We start from the raw sequence: 18,418 nt of genomic DNA, 5'->3' as shown, positions 1-18,418 counted from the left end.
AGATTAAGGATTAGGAGGATCAGTAAATACAAAGCTAAGCAACTGCAATGCAGTTCCCAGATCTGGTTGGATCATGAAAGCTTCATCTCAAAGAAGGTATTAGAAGGGGAGTCATATTCTGGACTTTGCTCGAATAATTTTGTGTCTGTAGGGAATGATAGAAATACTGCAGAACCTCACAGAGAAGTTAAAATTGAGGGCGTCATGGTAACTTGGCTCGTACAGTGCTCCTGGCGATCCTCTCTGTGGAGGAGTACCATGCAAGATTGGTCAGTGGGGCCAGCATGGAGGAGTTTATACTTAATTGCAATGAATGCTATTTTATTGAGGATAGGTTGAGGATTCTCAAAGGACTGCTGAAATATGTGATGATGAAAGTGCATTCGACATCAATTTCACTTTGCAGAGCAGCCACTAATGGTGGAACACAAAGGGAAAATTACATACCAAGATACCCAGGCCACACAACTCTTTTGCAGGGGAGGTGGGTGTTGGGGAGGATAAAGAAGGGAAGCTCCCACACTATGTCCCTCAATGGTGCTCATAGAAAATCTAACAACGGGTCCTTGGCAAGTTTAAATCTGGCTGGATCAGGATGGTAGGTTAGGATTACAGCTGGGCAGCAGTGTGCAGTAAGTATGGTGACCATGGGAGCAAGCATGCAATTGTCATTAAGCTGATTAATAGGTGTTTGGGTTTGTTTTATGACTTGGACTTTTATTTTTTCTGAAGCTAAATCTCAACACAAATCAGAAGGTAGGTTTACTAACTTGCTTGCAACTGCTTCCATAAACTCATCAATAAGTTCATCATAGCGTTGTGAACGGTCTCTCTTCTGGTAAAGACCCATGTAAAAGGGATCTTTCAATAATGTCTACAAACAGAAAAAAAAGTTTGAAGTCTGAAAAGTAATTCCTAAACAAAACACATGTTTTCCAGGGAGGGTGTATAATCAATAACTGTTAGAGAAGAGTAAAACAGAGACTAAAACAATTAAGATTAACAGGCTCAGTGGTCAAAAGAAGTCCATGTACAGCACCACGACCTGCTTTTCTCTTTGGTTCGAAAGAATGTGATGACTGTACACTCAAATATTTGCTACTACAATAAATAACAGTTTTAACTGGGAGAACTTGAGTTAGAACAAAATGTGTGTGTTTTTGACACCAGAAAAGTCTAACAGAAATAAAACAGAACCCACAGAAATCAACACAAGCACATACATCATGACTCACTGACGAAACGGAAAAGCAGATGAACACTGCAGCACAGCTGAGTAGGCAACAGTAGTAAATTAAGAGTACCAGCTCAATCAATAAAATTCAAAGCAGCAGACACCAGCAAGCTAAATAGCAAAGTGGACAGCAGTGAACTAATAAAAGTCACAGACAAGTGGACATAAAAGTCAAAAAGCTAATGTAGCAGCAGGCACCAGTGAATTAATACCCTCTCCCTAACTTTACTACCCACTTCCTGCCCCCCGTATCCGTTAATTGACTTTTGTCTTTCATTGGTGGTTTACTTTCAAAGTGCCATGAGTGATCATCATGCATTTTCTGACTGTAAAGGCAAGTATAAGCCTCTTTCAACTATAGAAGAGGCTTTTAGTTTGCTAAGGCACTTAAAACATAAGCACAATATAATGAGTTTAAGTGCTTGTAAAAGTTCATGGGGATTAAAAATTCAATGGTGGCGAATGGAATTGGTAGGGGGAAACCTCAAACAGGAAAAGCAAAGAGCTCTCAAAATTTCACATATGAGAATACACACCCTTCAAATCATGTTCATGCAGACTGCAGGCTGGGAAGTTCTGCAAACAAAAAATACTGATGCACAGATGTGATTTAAAGCTCACTGTTGTGGGCTAAAAGTATTCAGTTGAAGCCCAGGCTTTTGATTCTGCCCGAGGCCATCAAATAAAAACTTTAATGAAGATATTTAAAGACACAAAAAACAATTCAATGGATAAATGTACAGTAATTGTGAAATGTGTATTTTTCATTTTTTTTTTAATACATTTTATATATATATTTTTAGATATTAGAAATTTCAGATGGCAGGGAAAAATGGCAGCTGAATACATTTTTCAGAAAGCATTCGCGTGATTTATGGGAACTTAGGCCAGATTGTGCAATCTCAGGTAAATATCTATAAAATAGCAATTAGTGTGTCACACGAAAGCTACATCTTTAACATTGAAAATAACCTACCAGTGCCACTTATAGGAGTAAAAAGTACTGCAGGAACTTATGCATTTTCAATGAAACACCCACCTCGTGGTTTAACTTACAGACAAATAAAAGCAAACATCTTTCATCCTGTCCCTACTTTTGCTTCTCTACAGCTAATTTGTCCCATCACCCTCCCTGGGGAAAATGCTTCATGCTCAAAGCACTTCAGCTACAGTAAATGTTCAACAATATATACTTCAAAAGGAAAAATGTGCAGCCCTACAGGGAAAGTGCATGGGGAGTGGACTATTTGGATAGCTCTTTCAAAGATTTGGCCCAGGCACGATGGGCTGAATGACCCCCTTCTGTGCTGTATGATTCCATGACTAGATCTACTTAACCAGACTAGAGGTTCATTATACAATTTTTTTAAAAATCTGCATTATAAAAGGTTTAAAAAGAAATAGAAAACTGAATTAACTAAATATTAAAGTATCTTTGTCTGAGGCTCTGTGCAGAAATCACCCGCTCTCAAATCTTATCACAACAGCAACAGCTTGGAGGCTTATCACTTCCTTCATACATGGTTTCAAATATGCTTTAAAAAATACAGAAGGATTTAGTTACACCATAGTTTCAGTATTTCTATTTGTCTATAAAGGCTGAAAAAAAAAAGTAAAGCAATATAATTTATTGGAAGAATAAACATTTTAAACACATTTTGAGGATTACCCAGATCCCTTCATCAGCTGAAAAGAAAATTGATTTACAAGAAAGTGAAGATGCAATTGGAAGACATTACAGACCGTAATTTTAACATTCAATATTCAAAACTGCTATAAATACAAAATAAAGTATCAGTTTGATGAAGATGTCACCGATCAGATCATAGTCTAATGGCTTAAACTACAACTTGGGGTGAAAACATGTATTAAAAATACCCAAAGCAGTTTTAAATAGAGTGGATATGCTTAAAATTTGATCCTCTGAATAGTGAGCTACCAACTAAAACTGATTCATCTAGTCGAGAGAGGAGGTTTGGCAGGTATTATACAACAACATAATGTATCGTTACATTAGTGTTTGATGCCGTTACCTTATTATCAGTACCCACATCAATACAAACAGGAAGGCACCTGTGGGGATCAATTCCAGCACATGTTGTATACAGGCACAGCTTTCCCACTGGTATTCCCATTCCATAAACCCCCAGGTCTCCGAGTCCCAATATCCGTTCCCCATCTGTTACAACTACAGCCTAAGAGAAGAAATATGAATTATTAATCTATGTGCAACAAACCCTTCAACATGCTTTTAAATCACTGTATCCCTACATTAAAAAAAAAATGTAACTAATGATTACATCATGAACTAAAAATATTTAATCTTCCACATTTTTGTACATCTGTAGACCATTTACTAAAAAAATTCAAGTTAAACATTCCCAAAGTGCAACTTAGGCAAAGGTATTTAGTTATTCTACAAGAACATTAGGAGTAATGCAAGGATTTAAATGTTAAACAGATCACGCAATTCTCTTCCCCTTGCATGGATTAATAAGCTCAAAATAAATTCAACACTAAGGAGGGCAAGGATCAGAAAGGCTAGAGTATTAGCATAGACAAAATAACTAGAATCCCAGAACACCCCCCACCCCACCTCCTTCAAATCTTTCAGCTTTTACAGTTTTGTGAATCTTTGTGCAGGAGGTTATTGCGGAGGAATGATTCAAGCATCAACTTCCAGATCAGGTGTCGCACAGAGTGGCAATCACCTTCTCCAAGCAAATCGCACTGCTCCACCCCTCTCACTTTTCCTTTAAGATCCTCATTGTCTACCACCCTACCCAGTTCCTCCCCAAGATATCTTTCCCTCCTTTCCTCACTCAGCCTCTGCACTGTGACTCCTCATCCTCAGTGACTTCAATCTCAGCTCAGCTTTCTCTGGCCCCTTCCCACACCCCCACCCACCTCCAAAATCACTGCCCTCCTTTAAGCTCTTCCCCATATAAACTCTTCTACCCGTACTTACGGTCATCCCCAGGCCATGCCAGCTCCTATGGCCTCTCTACTCCTCTGGTTTCGATGACTGACAAGGCCATTTCTGACCACTACATTGTATCCCTCGCCACACACATCCCCCTACCCCCTTTCAAGCCATCTCCTTCTGCATCTGCCCTGGGAAAAGAAACTCTCAACTCATACAAAACAGCACTTTCAGGCTCTTAATAGTCTGGCCTTTGGCTTTCCATTCACTACTGTGCTCCAACAACCAGTGCAAGGAGCTCAAGGACTTCTTAAATCATCAAGACGAAGACCATCCATTATGCTACTTTTCCCCTCACCACCCCTTGCCCACCAAGCCAATAATCACCCACTAGGCTCACTCCCATGGCCCTAGCCATGAAAACACGTCTCTTTTGCGTTTATCTCCTAGCTCATCATATAACCTCTCTAAGCTAAAATCTTGTTCACATGATCTACCTCCTACTCCTTCGATCCCATCTCCTGATGTTTAAATGGTTCCCTCTTCAGGCACCCTCTCCCTCCCCTTCAAAAAGCCACCCCCCTCCTCAAAAAAAAACACCACCCATGACCCTCCGTGGCTACCTACTACCCCATTTCCAATGTCTTGCAATGCACAGTCAACTCTCATGCCAATCACTTGTGCAACTCTGTCAATCGTACCATCCTTCCCACCCCTGCAGCACCTTGGAAGACCTCCCCACCCACCAAGGCTCCATCCTTGGCCCCCTCACCCAAGGAGAATTATTCACCTCCATGCTGCCCCTCAGCAACATCATCTACAATCATGGGGTCAGCTTCCACATGTATGCTCCATTTCTGCCCACTTCTCTCAAGCCCTTTACTGTCTGTATGCCATTAGTGCTCATCTTCTATAAAGCTACAAGTTGCTCCAGATAAACATTGGGAACAACAAAACCATTGAGCCCGGCCCCTGCCACAAACTCCACGCTCTCGCCACTGACTCTCTGCCCCTTCCAAGAAACTAACCCCTCTCTTTTTTCTCTCCCACCATCCCATTGTGTAGGCATGATATTTTTTGTGTGTAAGTTTGTAACCCTCAGTCAGCAGAGAGGGGATGTTCTCACCATCAGCATGGGCCATGGTGAAAAGTTATTCTCATTAGAAAAATGGACAGATACCTACGTTTCTGGTTTTAAATGTCCTCATTGTCACTCCGTAACAATTTGAAGCAGCCAAACATCCCAAGACAGGATAGATTTACAAAGCATTTCATTTTGCTGCAGATTATTATAAATTTGAAGTACTGGGGAACCAGGAGGGAAGGAGGAATGGAAGTGATCTCTGGGTTTAGGTAGCACTAACGTTTAAGGAAACATCCAATTCTCCAAACTGGGTTACTGCCCAATAATGAGCTCTAACTGACCTCATGCAGAAATGTTACTGCAGTGCTCAAACATTTAAATGCGCCAGCAGGCTTGATATCAATTGTATTTTTAAATGCACCATTTATTCTTTACCTTTACATCTGTATCTGGCCAGTTGTCAAGAATTGATCTAATGTGACCTTTGTCCATGATGGAAATAAACACACCTCTGTTGCAATGTGAAAGAAAAAATGAACATAGAAAAATTAACATTTCATATTACAGAAGTATTTAAAAAAAATTTTTTTTATAAGGCAGTGAACATTTAGAATAAAAAACACAAGAATAATCAAGGAAAAGAAAAAAAATCAGTCCATCAAAGCTTGTTCTTCTAGCATTACAACTTCATAACATGTAACATTTTTTGCGCACCCCTACTATCTTTGTTTCTACTACTTTGCATGGAAAAGTTTTTCCAAACACATCATTCTTGCATCGAATTGCAGAGACTTTACAGCACTGAAACAGGCCAGTCAGCCGGTGTTTTATGCTTCATGCGAGTCTCCTCCCACTCCATCTCGCCCGATCAACATATCCTCCTATTCCTTTCTCCCTCATGTACTTATCTAGCTTCTCCTTAAATGCATCTGTGCTATTTGCCTCAACCACTCCATGCAGTAGTGAGTTCCACATTCTCTGGAGTGAAGAAGTTTCTTCTGAATTCTTTACTGGATTTATTAGTGACTTGTATTGATGGCCCCTAGTTTTGGACTCCACCAGAAATGGAAACAATCTACCCTAACCAATTAGTCTCACTCTCCTGCTCTTTCCCCACAGCCCTGCAATTTTCTTCCCCTTCAAGTATTTATCCAATTCCCTTTTGAAAGTTACTATTGAATCTGCTTCCACCACCCTTTCAGGTAGTGAACTCCAGATCATAATGTGGTGCACTAAAAAAAAAAGTTCCGTTTGCCAACCCTTCTGCCAGTGAACACAGTTTCTCCTTATCGACTCTCATCAAAACTGTTCTTTTGAATATCTCGATCAAATCTCCCCTTAACCGCTCTCTTCTTCACCTTAGGCAGTCCCTTGGAACTGAGGATGACTTGCTTCCACATTAAAAATGAGTTCTCAGGTGACTGATGAGTCCAATGCGGGACCGACAGTCTCTATCACAGATGGGGCAGACGGTGGTTGAAGGGGCGGGTGGGTGGGGTGCTTGGGTTGACGTGCGCTCCTTGCGCTGTCTGCGCTTGGCTGCCACTTGCTCCCGGCGAAGAGATGCGAGGTGTTCGGTGCCTTCCCGGATGCGTCTCCTCCACTTTGTGCGGTCTTGAGCCAGGGATTCCCAGGGGTCGGTGAGGATGTTACACTTTTTCTAGGAGGCTTCGAGGGTGTCCTTGAAGCGTTTCCTCTGCCCACCTGGGGCTCTCTTGCCGTGCCAGAGCTCCAAGTAGAGCGCTTGTTTTGGGAGTCTCGTATCGGGCATGCAGACAATGTGACCCATCCATCGGAGCTGATCGAGTGTGGTCAAAGCTTCGATGCTGGGGATGTTGGCCTGAGCAAGAACACAGACGTTGGTGCGCCTATCCTGCCAATGGATTTGCAGAATCTTGCGGAGGCAGCATTGATGGTACCTCTCCAGTGCTTTGAGGTGCCTGCTGTACATGGTCCATGTCTCTGAGGCATACAGCTGGGCGGGTATCACTGCTGCTCTGTAGACCATGAGCTTAGCCGGGTTTGAGGTCCTGGTCTTCAAACACTCTCTCTTCCTCAGGCGACCGAAGGCTGCACTGGCACACTGAAGGCAGTGTTGGACTGCGCTCTGCGTCTGCGCTCACTCGGAGATCGAACTCCAAACCATCGTCAACACCTTCACTGAAGCGTACGAGAGCATGGGCCTTGCACTAAACATCCGTAAGACAAAGGTCCTCTACCAACCTGCCCCCACCACACAGTACTGCCCCCCGATTATCAAAATCCATGACAAGTTCTTGGACAACGTGGACCACTTTCCATATCTCGGGAGCCTACTGTCAACAAGGGCAGACGTCGACGATGAAGTCCAACACCGCCTTAACCGCTCTAAAGAAAGACTTGCACCTTTCACGACCACCAACATCCCAAAACGCTTTACAGCCAAAGGAGAACAATCCCAGCTTCTTCAGTCTATCCATATAATGGAAGTCCCTCATCCCTGGTACCATTCTAGTAAATCTCCCCTACACCCTCTTCAAGGCCTTGGCATCCTTTCGAAAATGTGGTGCCCAGAATTGGACACAATATCCAGCTGGGGCCTAACCAGGTGATTTATAAAGTTTTAGCATAACTTCCTTGCTTTTGTACTCCATGTCTCTATTTATAAAGCCAAGGATCCTGTATGTTACTTTAAACAGCCTTCTCGGCTAGTCCTGCCACCTTCAAAGATTTCTGTACGCAAACCCCCGGGCCTCTGTTTCTACACCCCTTAAAAATTGGACCAATTAGTTTACGTTGCCTCCTCTCATCCTTCCTTTCAAAATGCACCACTTCACCATGTTAATTTTCGTCTGCCATGTGTCTGCCCATTTCACCAGTCTGTCTATGTCTATGGTAACTTGAAGTAACACTCTCTGTTTACCTTAGAAGAATACAAATTTGGGCCGAGCTAGCATCTATTCATGTGCAAACCCATCAGTGTTTAATGTAGTTTAAATGTTGCAATAGACTCAGCTTTAATAGCTACTCTTGATGTGCATTCCATAACCCGTTGCATCAAAAAAAAATCTAAGCTCCCGATATCTTGCAGCAACTCACCAAGGCTTCTTCGGCAGCACCTCCCAAACCCACGATCTCTACCACCTAGAAGGACAAGGGCAGCAGGCGCATGGGAACACCATCACCTACAAGTTCCCCTCCAATTTACAAACCATCCTGACTTAGAAATATATTGGTGTTCCTTCAGCGTCGTTGGGTCAAAATTCTGGAACTCCCTCCCTAACAGCACTATGGGAGTACCTTCACCACGAGGACTGCAGCGGTTCAAGGCGGAGGCTTTCTACCACCTTCTCAAGGGTAATTAAGGATGGGCAATAAATGCTGGCCTTGCCAGTGACACCCACATCCCAGGAACGAATATCTATACCTCCATACTTGGGATGGGGGGGGGGGGGGGGGGGGGGGGGGGCACGGCACAAAGAGAAAGACAGTTTTGGTTGCTCTTCTCCGCACCTTCCCAATGCAGGTATGTGCTTATTGAGTAGTACTTAAAATGTAGACTGGCAAGTGCATTATAAACAATGGATACATGGAAACAAATTTCTAGCTTGGCACCCAGGTAATTATTTATAAAGAAAAATCACATGAACCCCAAAATGAGATTACAACTACGAAAATCACTCCACGTACTATTTTTCATAATATATATTAAGAGGTCTCCATGGTGCTCTTCACATGTAGTTTATGACCACATTAACAGTGAATATATCATAACTTCAAAGCAAAAATACAAATTTGTGCTGTAATACTTTTTACCTACCACAGTACAAATGTGCAAGTAAGTTTGTTTACTGTTCCCTTTCCAAAACCTTTTCTCCATTATTATATAAGCCTTTTGCTCCCCCTTTCCCATGGTAGCTCTTAAAGCTGTTGTAGGCACAGCACTATATTTTTTAGCTATAATCATATATACATATACTGTAACCTCGAGGAAGGGAAAAGAATTCCTGTGAATGGAAAGGTTTATGCTGGAGTATGGCAGAGACAGCATTTGTTATTGTACCAAAAGAGGCATTTAAAAAAGGAACCAACTTTGCTGGAACGTTTTCAGCATGATGTGAAGTTGCTGATTTGTAGTTATGTTTATTACTCACTTCAGCTTTTAACCCAATTGAAACTCTTCACTGAAGTCATTGAACTGTTACATATTATTCATTGACTAAGTACAAGAAGTGAATTGTGAAATAACGATTCATTCCGCAAATGTGAACTGCCTCAAGAGCTTATAATATAAAACATACATGGTTTTAAGCAGAGGGAAGATGAGCTTACATACCAATCTCAAAACCACGAATGAATGTCAGACAGAAGAATTCCATTTTATGTTGCCTGATTACTGTACATCCCTCAAATGTCACAAAGCATTTCACATACAACTCCTAAAGTGCAGTGACTTGTGATGTAGACAAATACTGCAGCCATTTTGCACAAGCTCCCACAAACAGCAATGAGATGAGACAATCTCGTCTATTTTTGTGGTACATATGTGGAGGGAAGAATGCGGTCACAATTATCTGCTCTTCTTTGAATGTTGCTAGAGAGTCTTCTAACGTCCGCCTGAACCAGCACAGCAAGAGTTCTCCTGACTGAGCCAATAGTGGGGCAAAAGGTTAGGCGAGGCTGTAAATGTTGTCCCCACCCATATGGTCAATTAACCACCCAAGTTCACACATGAACAATGGTTACTAGAGCAAGGCACTGGAAATCCACCTCTCAAACCACAAATCAGTCATCTTCAAGGGGATACGAGAAGAATCAGAGGGAATAAATAGAAAGGATTGTCCTACACTTGTATTGGTTCATACTGGTTTCTGTGTTTCAGGCTTAAAAGCCTTCAAAAGATATGTATGCAACACTTATAATCTGAATTCTATGCACAACTCTCCATCCCCATTCTGGTTATTAAAATGAAGTTAAATACAAAATATTTATTCCCAGTTTTCTGACCAACTTTAAAATATACAATATTTTAAGGGAAGTGTGTACACTTTATGTTTCAGTCAGACTAAAGCATTAGAAAATGTTTAGGCACTTCCCTTAAAATGTTTAAAATTGTGACAATTCAGCAGGTTGTACTTGCTTTCTCCTATCAACAGGCTGGGTTTTCTGTTTCATGCGACCACTTCCTTTCTCCTCAACAACTCAACTTATAAAGCCCAAGTCAGCCCCAAGACTCTCATACCAGGGAAGTTTTCCTAACTTTCCTTGCATTCAGGGCAAGATACAGTAAAAAGGGTTGCAGTCTGCTAAGCAAGTTCCTTGTTCCTCTAGCCCCTCTCACTGGCAAAAGCTTTGTTTGTCTTGCTCCATTTTATTGATACTATTTACTGAACTTCCTTTTGTTCCTAAAATGCAAATATGCCCAACATGGTCTTTCTCCTCCTTATATTCCCATCATGTTGAAATCAAAATTCACCACAGCCTTCGACTTCAACTCATTCTTTCTTTAGCTTTTCTTTTTCTCAAAAAAAATCACATTACCCACTTGATGCTGCTTTTAATGTTTTTTGAATCCCCAAATGCCTCTGCTCTTCCATACAAACCAAGTACTGTATATTTACTACTTTTTACTGTAAAAAAACCCAAATATACCACCTCACATTTAGTGACTTTGAATTCCATCTACCACTTTTTTGCCATGGCACCATTTTATTAATATCCCCATACAATTTAACTCTGAACCTCAGAATTAACCGTGCTTCCTATTTTAGTATTGTCTATATCCAAAATCATTGATGTACACTGTGAACAAAGGTGGTCCCAGAACAAAACCCTATGGGTCACCGTTATCCACTTCTAACTACTTCCTTCTAACCAGCTTTTAAAATCAAATTTGCTACACTTCCCCGAATTCCTTACTCCTTAATCATCTCCACTAATCTCCTCCGTGATACCTTGAAAAAGGTTTTCTCAAAGACCATATACTGCATTTCCCCTATTCACCATATATCTTCCTCCCTCAAAAGAACTCTATCACCTTTGTTAAACATGGTCTTTTTTTCCTGAAATGTGTTGGCTACTTCAATTATTTTCACTTAGAATCATAGAATGGTTACAGCACAGAAGGAGGCCATTCGGCCTGTTGAGCCTGTGCAAGAGCACTTCAGCTAGTCCCACTCCTCCGCCCTTTCCCCATAGCCTTGCAATTTGTTTCCCTTCAGGTACTTATCCAATTCCCTTCTGAAAGCCACGATTGAATCTGCCTCCACCACCCTCTCAGGCAGTACATTCCAGATCCTAACCACTCGCTGCGTAAAAAAGTTTTTCCTCATGTCACCTTTGGTTCTTCTGCCAATCACCTTAAATCTGTGTCCTCTGATTCTCGACCTTTCTGCCAATGAGAACAGTTTCTCTCTATTTACTGTCTACACCCCTCAAGATTTTCAACACCTCTATCAAATCTCCTCTCAACTTTCTCTGCTCCAAGGAGAGCAAGCCCAGCTTCTCCAGTCTATCCAGGTAACTGAAGTCCCTCATCCCCAGAACCATTCTTGTAAATCTTTTCTGCACCCTCTCAAAGGCCTTCACATCCTTCCTGAAGTGCGGTGCCCAGAATTAGAACATAAGAACATAAGAAATAGGAGCAGGAGTAGGCCAATCAGCCCCTCGAGCCTGCTCCGCCATTCAATATCATGGCTGATCTGATCCAAACCGCCAATCTACTATCACAGAACCATCTCCTGAATCTAACAGAATTAGACACATGAAATAGGAGCAGGATCAGGCTACACGGCCCCTGGGCCCGCTCCGCTACCCACAGGGCCATGTCCGATCCGAACCTAGACTCATGTCCAAATTCCTGCCCGCTCCCTGTAACCCTTAATTCCCTTTACTTCTAGGAAACTGTCTATTTCTGTTTTAAATTTATGTAATGTAGCTTCTACAGCTTTTTGGGGCAGCATATTCCATGGACCTACCACCCTCTGAGTGAAGTAGTTCCTCCTCATCTCAGTTTTGAAAGAGCAGCCCCTTATTCTAAGACTATGCCCCCTAGTTCTAGTTTCACCCATCATCGGGAACATCCTCCCCGCATCCACCCGATCCAACCCCTTCACAATCTTATATGTTTCAATAAGATCGCCTCTCATTCTTCTGAGCTCCAATGAGTAGAGTCCCAATCTACTCAACCTCTCCTCATATGTCCATCCCCTCATCCCCGGGATTAACCGAGTGAACCTTCTTTGCACTGACTCGAGAGCAAGTATGTCTTTTCTTAAGTATGGACACCAAAACTGTATGCAATATTCCAGGTGCGGTCTCACCAATACCTTGTACAACTGAAGCAATACCTCCCTATTTTTATATTCTATCCCCCTAGCAATGAAAGCCAACATTCCATTGGCCTTCTTAATCACTTGCTGCACCTGCATACTAACATTTTGAGTTTCGTGCACCAGGACCCCCAGATCCCTTTGTACTTCAGTACTTTCCAGTTTCTTGCCATTAAGATAATAACTTGCTCTACGATTTTTCCTGCCAAAGTGCATAACCTCACACTTTCCAGTATTGTATTCCATCTGCCAAATCTCTGCCCACTTACTTAGCCTGTCTATGTCCCCTTGCAGGTTTTTTATGTCCTCCTCACTCACTACTTTCCCTCCCATCTTAGTATCATCTGCAAACTTTGATATGTTACACTCGGTCCCCTCCTCCAAATCGTTAATATAGATTGTAAAGAGTTGGGGACCCAGCACTGACCCCTGCGGAACACCACTAGTTACTGATTGCCAGTCTGAGAATGAACCATTTATCCCAACTCTCTGCCTTCTGTTAGATAGCCAATCCTCTATCCATGCCAGAATATTACCCCCAATCCCGTGATTTTTTATCTTAAGCAATAATCTTGTGTGGCACCTTGTCAAATGCCTTTTGGAAGTCTAAATACACTACGTCCACTGGTTCCCCTTTATCCACCCTATATGTTACTTCCTCAAAGAACTCCAGCAAATTTGTCAAACAGGACTTCCCCTTCATAAAACCATGCTGACTTTGTCCTATTAAATTATGATTATCCAAATGTCCTGTTACTGTCTCCTTAATAATGGACTCCAAAATTTTACCTACCACAGATGTTAGGCTAACCGGTCTATAGTTTCCAGCCTTCTGTCTACTGCCCTTTTTAAATAAGGGTGTTACATTAGCAATTTTCCAGTCTGCCGGGACCTTTGCCGAGTCCAGGGAGTTTTGGAAAATTATTACTAATGCATCCACAATCCCTACCGCCACTTCCCTCAAGACCCTAGGATGTAAGCCATCAGGTCCAGGTGATTTATCCGCCTTGAGTCCCATTATTTTACCGAGTACCACTTCCTTAGTGATTTTGATCGTGTTTAGCTCCTCCCCCCCTATTTGTCCAGTGTTGGGATATTCTTAGTGTCTTCTACTGTAAAGACTGATATAAAATATTCATTCAGTGTTTTTGCCATCTCCATATTTCCCACCATTAATTTCCCGGTCTCATCCTCTAAGGGACCAACATTTACTTTAGCCACCCTTTTTCTTTTTATATAACTATAAAAACTCTTACTATCTGTTTTTATATTTTTTGCTAATTTACTTTCATAATCTATCTTCCCTTTCTTAAATCGATCAATTGGACACAATACTCCAGTTGAGGCCGAACCAGTGTTCTATACAGGTTCATCACAACTTCCTTGCTTTTATACTCTATACCTCTATTCATGAAGTCCAGGATCCTGTAAGCATTTTTAACTGCTTTCTCAACCTGCCCTGCAACCTTCACCGATTTGTCTCTCGGTTTATGCACCCCGTTTAGGATTGTACACTTTAGTTTGTTTCCTCTCTCCATTCTTTCTACCAAAATGTATCACTTCACATTTTGCTGCGTTAAATTTCATCTGCCATGTGTCCGCCCATTCCACCAGCCTATGTCCTCCTGAAGTCTATCACTATATTCCTCACTGTTCACTATACTTCCAAGTTTTGTGTCATCTACAAATTTTGAATTTGTGCTCTGTACACCCACATCCAAGTCATTAATACAAATGCAAGAAAAGTAGTGGACCCAGAATCGACCCCTGGGGAACACCACTGTATACCTTCCTCCAGTCTGAAAAACAACCAACCATTCACCACTACTCCGTTTCCTATCACTTAGCCAATTTCATATCCACGCTGCCACTGTCCCTTTTACTCAATGGGCTTCAACTTTGCTGGCAAGCCTATTATGTGGCACTTTGTCGAATGCCTTTTGGAAATCCATGTACATTAACCGCATTGCCCTCATCAACCCTCTGTTACCTCATCAAAAAACTCAATCAAGTTGGTTAAACACGATTGGTCTTTAACAAATCCATGCTGGCTTTCCTTAATTAAGCCACACTTGCCCAAGTGACTGTTAATTTTGTCCCGGATTGTTGTTTCTAAAAGGTTCCCCACTACCGAGGTTAAACTGACTGGCCTGTAGTTGCTGGGTTTATCTTTACACCCTTTTTTGAACAAGGGTGTCACATTTGCAATTCTCCAGTCCTCTGGCACCACCCCTGTTTCTAAGGAGGATTGGAAGAGTATGTCCAGTACCTCCGTGATTTCTTCCTTCACGTCCCTCAGTGTCCTAGGTTGCATCCCATCTGGTCTTGCTGACTTATCTACTTTAAGTACAGCCAGCCTTTCTAACACCTCCTCTATCAATTTTTATCTCATCCAGTATCTCCTCTACCTCTATGGCAGCATCTTCTTCCTTGGTGAAAATAGATGCAAAGAACTCATTTAGCACCTCAGCCCTACCCTCTGCCTCCATGCGTAGGTCTCCTTTTTGTCCCGAATTTGCCCCATCCCTCCTCTTACTACCCGTTTACTATTTATATGCCTAAAGACTTTCGGATTACTTTTTATGATAGCTGCCATTCTATTCTTATACCCTCTCTTTGCCCCTCTTATTTTCTTTTTCACTTCTCCTCTGAACTTTCGATATTTAGCCGGAGTCTCAGATGTATTCTCGACCTGACATCTGCCATACACACTCTTTTTCTGCTTCATCTTACTCTCGATCTCTTTCGTCATCCAGGGAGCTCTGACTTTAGTTGCCCTACCTTTCCCCCTAGTGGAATTGTAGCTGAACTATTTCCTCTTTAAAAGGCAGCCCATTGTTCCATTACAGTTTTGCCCGACAATCTTAGATTCCAATTTACCCAGGCCAGATCCATTCTCATCCCATTGAAATTGGCGTTCCTCCAATTAAGTATTTTTACTCTTGATTGCTCCCTGTCCTTTTCCATAGCTAATCTAAACCTTATAATACCATGATCACTGTTCCCTAAATGTTCACCTACTGACACTTGCTCCATTTGACCTACCTCATTCCCCAGAACCATATCCAGCAACGCCTCCTTCCTTGTTGGGCCGGAAACATACTGATCAAAAATATTCTCCTGAACAGACTAAAATTCCCCCTCTGCCCTTTACACTATTACTATCCCAGTCTATATTAGGATAGTTGAAGTCCCCAATTATCACTACTATAGTTCGTGCATCTCTCTTAATTTCTCTGCAAATTTGCTCCTCCATATTTTTCCCACTAGTTGGTGGCCTATAGAATACACCTAGTAGTGTAATGGCACCTCTATTATTTCTTAACTCTAGCCATATAGATTCTGTCCTTGACCCCTCCAGGACATCCTCTCCTCCAGCACTAACATTCTCCTTAACCACCACCTCCTATCCTTCCTTCCCTATCTTTCCTGAACACCTTATATCCAGGAATATTTAATACCCAATCCTGCCGTTTTTTGAGCATTAACCACTCTCCAAGTCCTCCGGCACTCATTTACTCTCAATAGAACCCTGAAACACATATTTCGGGTCTTCGCCCAATCTTACCCCATTTCTCTCAGAATCCTCGGAAGTATTCCAGAAGTCCTGCACTTTGTCGTCCTTTAGTTTAAGTTATCTAATGCTTTCCATTGATTTATTACAATATCTCTCATTTCACTTTCAATCAATTCAGAATTTACCTTCTCTCAACATCCTCTTTTGTAAACACTGAAGCGAAATACTTAAGTATCCCTGCAAATTTCCATTGATCCTCACATATAATAATTCTCTTTTTACAGATATATTTATTGAATACTTCACTGCTCTTCAACTTTGCTTTGAGATGCTCATGGCATACTCACTCTTTTAGGCATCAGCTTTGGCTCAGTGGTAGCACTCAACAGAATCAGAAGATCATGGGTTCAAGCCCCATTCCAGACTTGAGCATGTAATCTTGGCTGACACTCCACTGCAGTGCTGAAGGAATGCTACATTGTTGGAGGTGCCGCCAAAGCTCTGTAGTCCTGCCACATCCAGTCGTGAATGGTGGTGGACAATTAGACAACTAGAGGGAGAAGGTGGCTCCATGAACATCCCCATCATCAACGATGGCAGAGCCCAGCACACGAGTGCATGAGACAAGGCTGAAGCGTTTGCAACCATCTTCATCCTAAAGTTCGGAGTGGATTATCCATCTCAGCCTCCTCCTAAGGTTCCCGCCATCACAGATGCCAATCTTCAGCCAATTCGACTCACTCCACATGATATCAAGAAACGGCTGAGCGCACTGGATACAGCAAAGGCTATGGGCCCCGACAACATCATGGCTGTAGTGCTGAAGACTTGTGCTCCAGAACTAGCTACGCCTCTAGCCAAGCGGTTCCAGTACAGCTACAACACTGGCATCTGCCTGACAAAGTGAAAAATTGCCCAGGTATGTCCTGTCAGCAAAAAGCAGAACAAATCCAATTCAGCCAATTACTGCCCCATCAGTCTACTCTCAATCAGCATTAAAGTGATGGAAGGTGTTGTCGACAGTGCTATAAAGCAGCACTTACTCACCATTAACCTGCTCACCGATGCTCAATTTGAGTTATGCCAGGACTCAGATCCAGACCTCATTACAGCCTTGATTCAAACATGGACAAAAGAGCTGAATTCCAGAGATGAGGGGAGAGTGACGGCCCTCAACATTAAAGCAGCATTTGTCAGAGTGGGGCACCAAGGAGCCCTAGTAAAATTGGGGAAAACTTTCCACTGGCTGGAGTCATACCGAGCACAAAGGTAGATGTTTGTGGTTGCTGGAGCCAATCATCTCAGCCCCAGGACAGCGCTGCAGGAGTTTCTCAGGGCAGTATCCTAAGCCCAATCATCTTCAGCTATCTCATCAATAACCTTCCCTCCATCATAAGGCCAGAAGTGAGGATGTTGCATGTTTAATTCCATTCGCAATTACTCAGATAATGAAGCAATCCATGCCGACATGCAGCAAGACCTGGTTAACATCCAGGCTTGGGCTGACAAGTGGCAAGTAACATTTGCACCACAAAAGTACCAGGCAATCACTATCTCCAAATTAAAAACAGAAAATGCTGGAAATACTCAGCAGGTCAGGCAGCATCTGTGGACTATCAGGCACCATGACTATCTCCAACAAGAAATACTGGCTTAAAAAAATTGTCTTTTGTGACAGATGCATGATATAGAGAGATACGGATTATGTTTATGGCTAGAGCTGCCTTCATGTTTTAATATGAAAAAAATAAGGATACACCAATCCAATCTCCTAGAGTGATCAGCAATAGCCATCAAGATTAAAATCAGGGCGCAATACTCTAAAATATGCTGTAAAAGTATGGTGAAGGGTGTGTCTTTGACTTACTTTGGTCTCCTAAAGATTTGTCCATACTGTGAACAGGCCAGGCCTACTGTTGGGGTGTAAACAATTGGCATCAATTCTTCAATGTTGTCAAGCAGAACCCTGTAGAATAGTTTTTCATTTCTTTCCTGGAGTCCCATCACATAAATATATCTGTAAGAGAACAGCAGTTATGACAGAAAAATCCTGCAAGATCATTCACAAAGATATTTTACTTTAGCACTTTGTATGCCTTAGAATAATAGCGATTAAAGAAAAGTAGCCAACTTCACTGCCCCCCCACCCCAACACCAACTACTCCATGCTTTGGGTTTACGATACAGTCAACATGTCTTTATATCAAAAGACAATCACGTGATACAGAATGGCACAGTACATTGAATCACAACCATGTTATTCAGCCCCAACACCTGGAATGAGGCCACATGTGCACAACTTACTAACGGGGTCTAAACTGATGTGGGTAATTGCAATCCAAGAAGTCTG

General features: G+C 42.1%; 1 protein-coding gene across 2 annotated transcripts in view; it reads right to left on the bottom strand.

The window, feature by feature from the left end:
• Positions 1 to 18,103, bottom strand: part of LOC147081058 (NAD-dependent malic enzyme, mitochondrial-like) — a 78,495-nt gene extending 60,392 nt beyond the window's left edge. The window contains exons 1-4 of one of the 2 annotated variants that reach the window (XM_085980975.1): positions 17,936 to 18,103; positions 5,677 to 5,752; positions 3,268 to 3,429; positions 771 to 874 (exon numbers count right to left, since the gene is read on the bottom strand). In XM_085980975.1, coding sequence (XP_085837101.1) covers positions 771 to 874; positions 3,268 to 3,429; positions 5,677 to 5,752; positions 17,936 to 18,072 — 479 coding nt within the window. In that variant the 5' untranslated portion in view covers positions 18,073 to 18,103. The remainder of the gene's footprint in view (positions 1 to 770; positions 875 to 3,267; positions 3,430 to 5,676; positions 5,753 to 17,935) is intronic. The other variant, XM_085980974.1, reaches the window with a different exon arrangement.
• Positions 18,104 to 18,418: the final 315 nt, after the last annotated feature.

Source organism: Somniosus microcephalus, unplaced genomic scaffold, assembly GCF_052327205.1.
Source record: "Somniosus microcephalus isolate GS21.2 unplaced genomic scaffold, FLI_Smic_1.0 scaffold827, whole genome shotgun sequence".
In the NCBI taxonomy this organism is placed as follows: Eukaryota; Metazoa; Chordata; class Chondrichthyes; order Squaliformes; family Somniosidae; genus Somniosus; species Somniosus microcephalus.
Note: the sequence above shows the minus strand (reverse complement) of the source record. Positions and strands in the feature narration are given on the sequence as shown.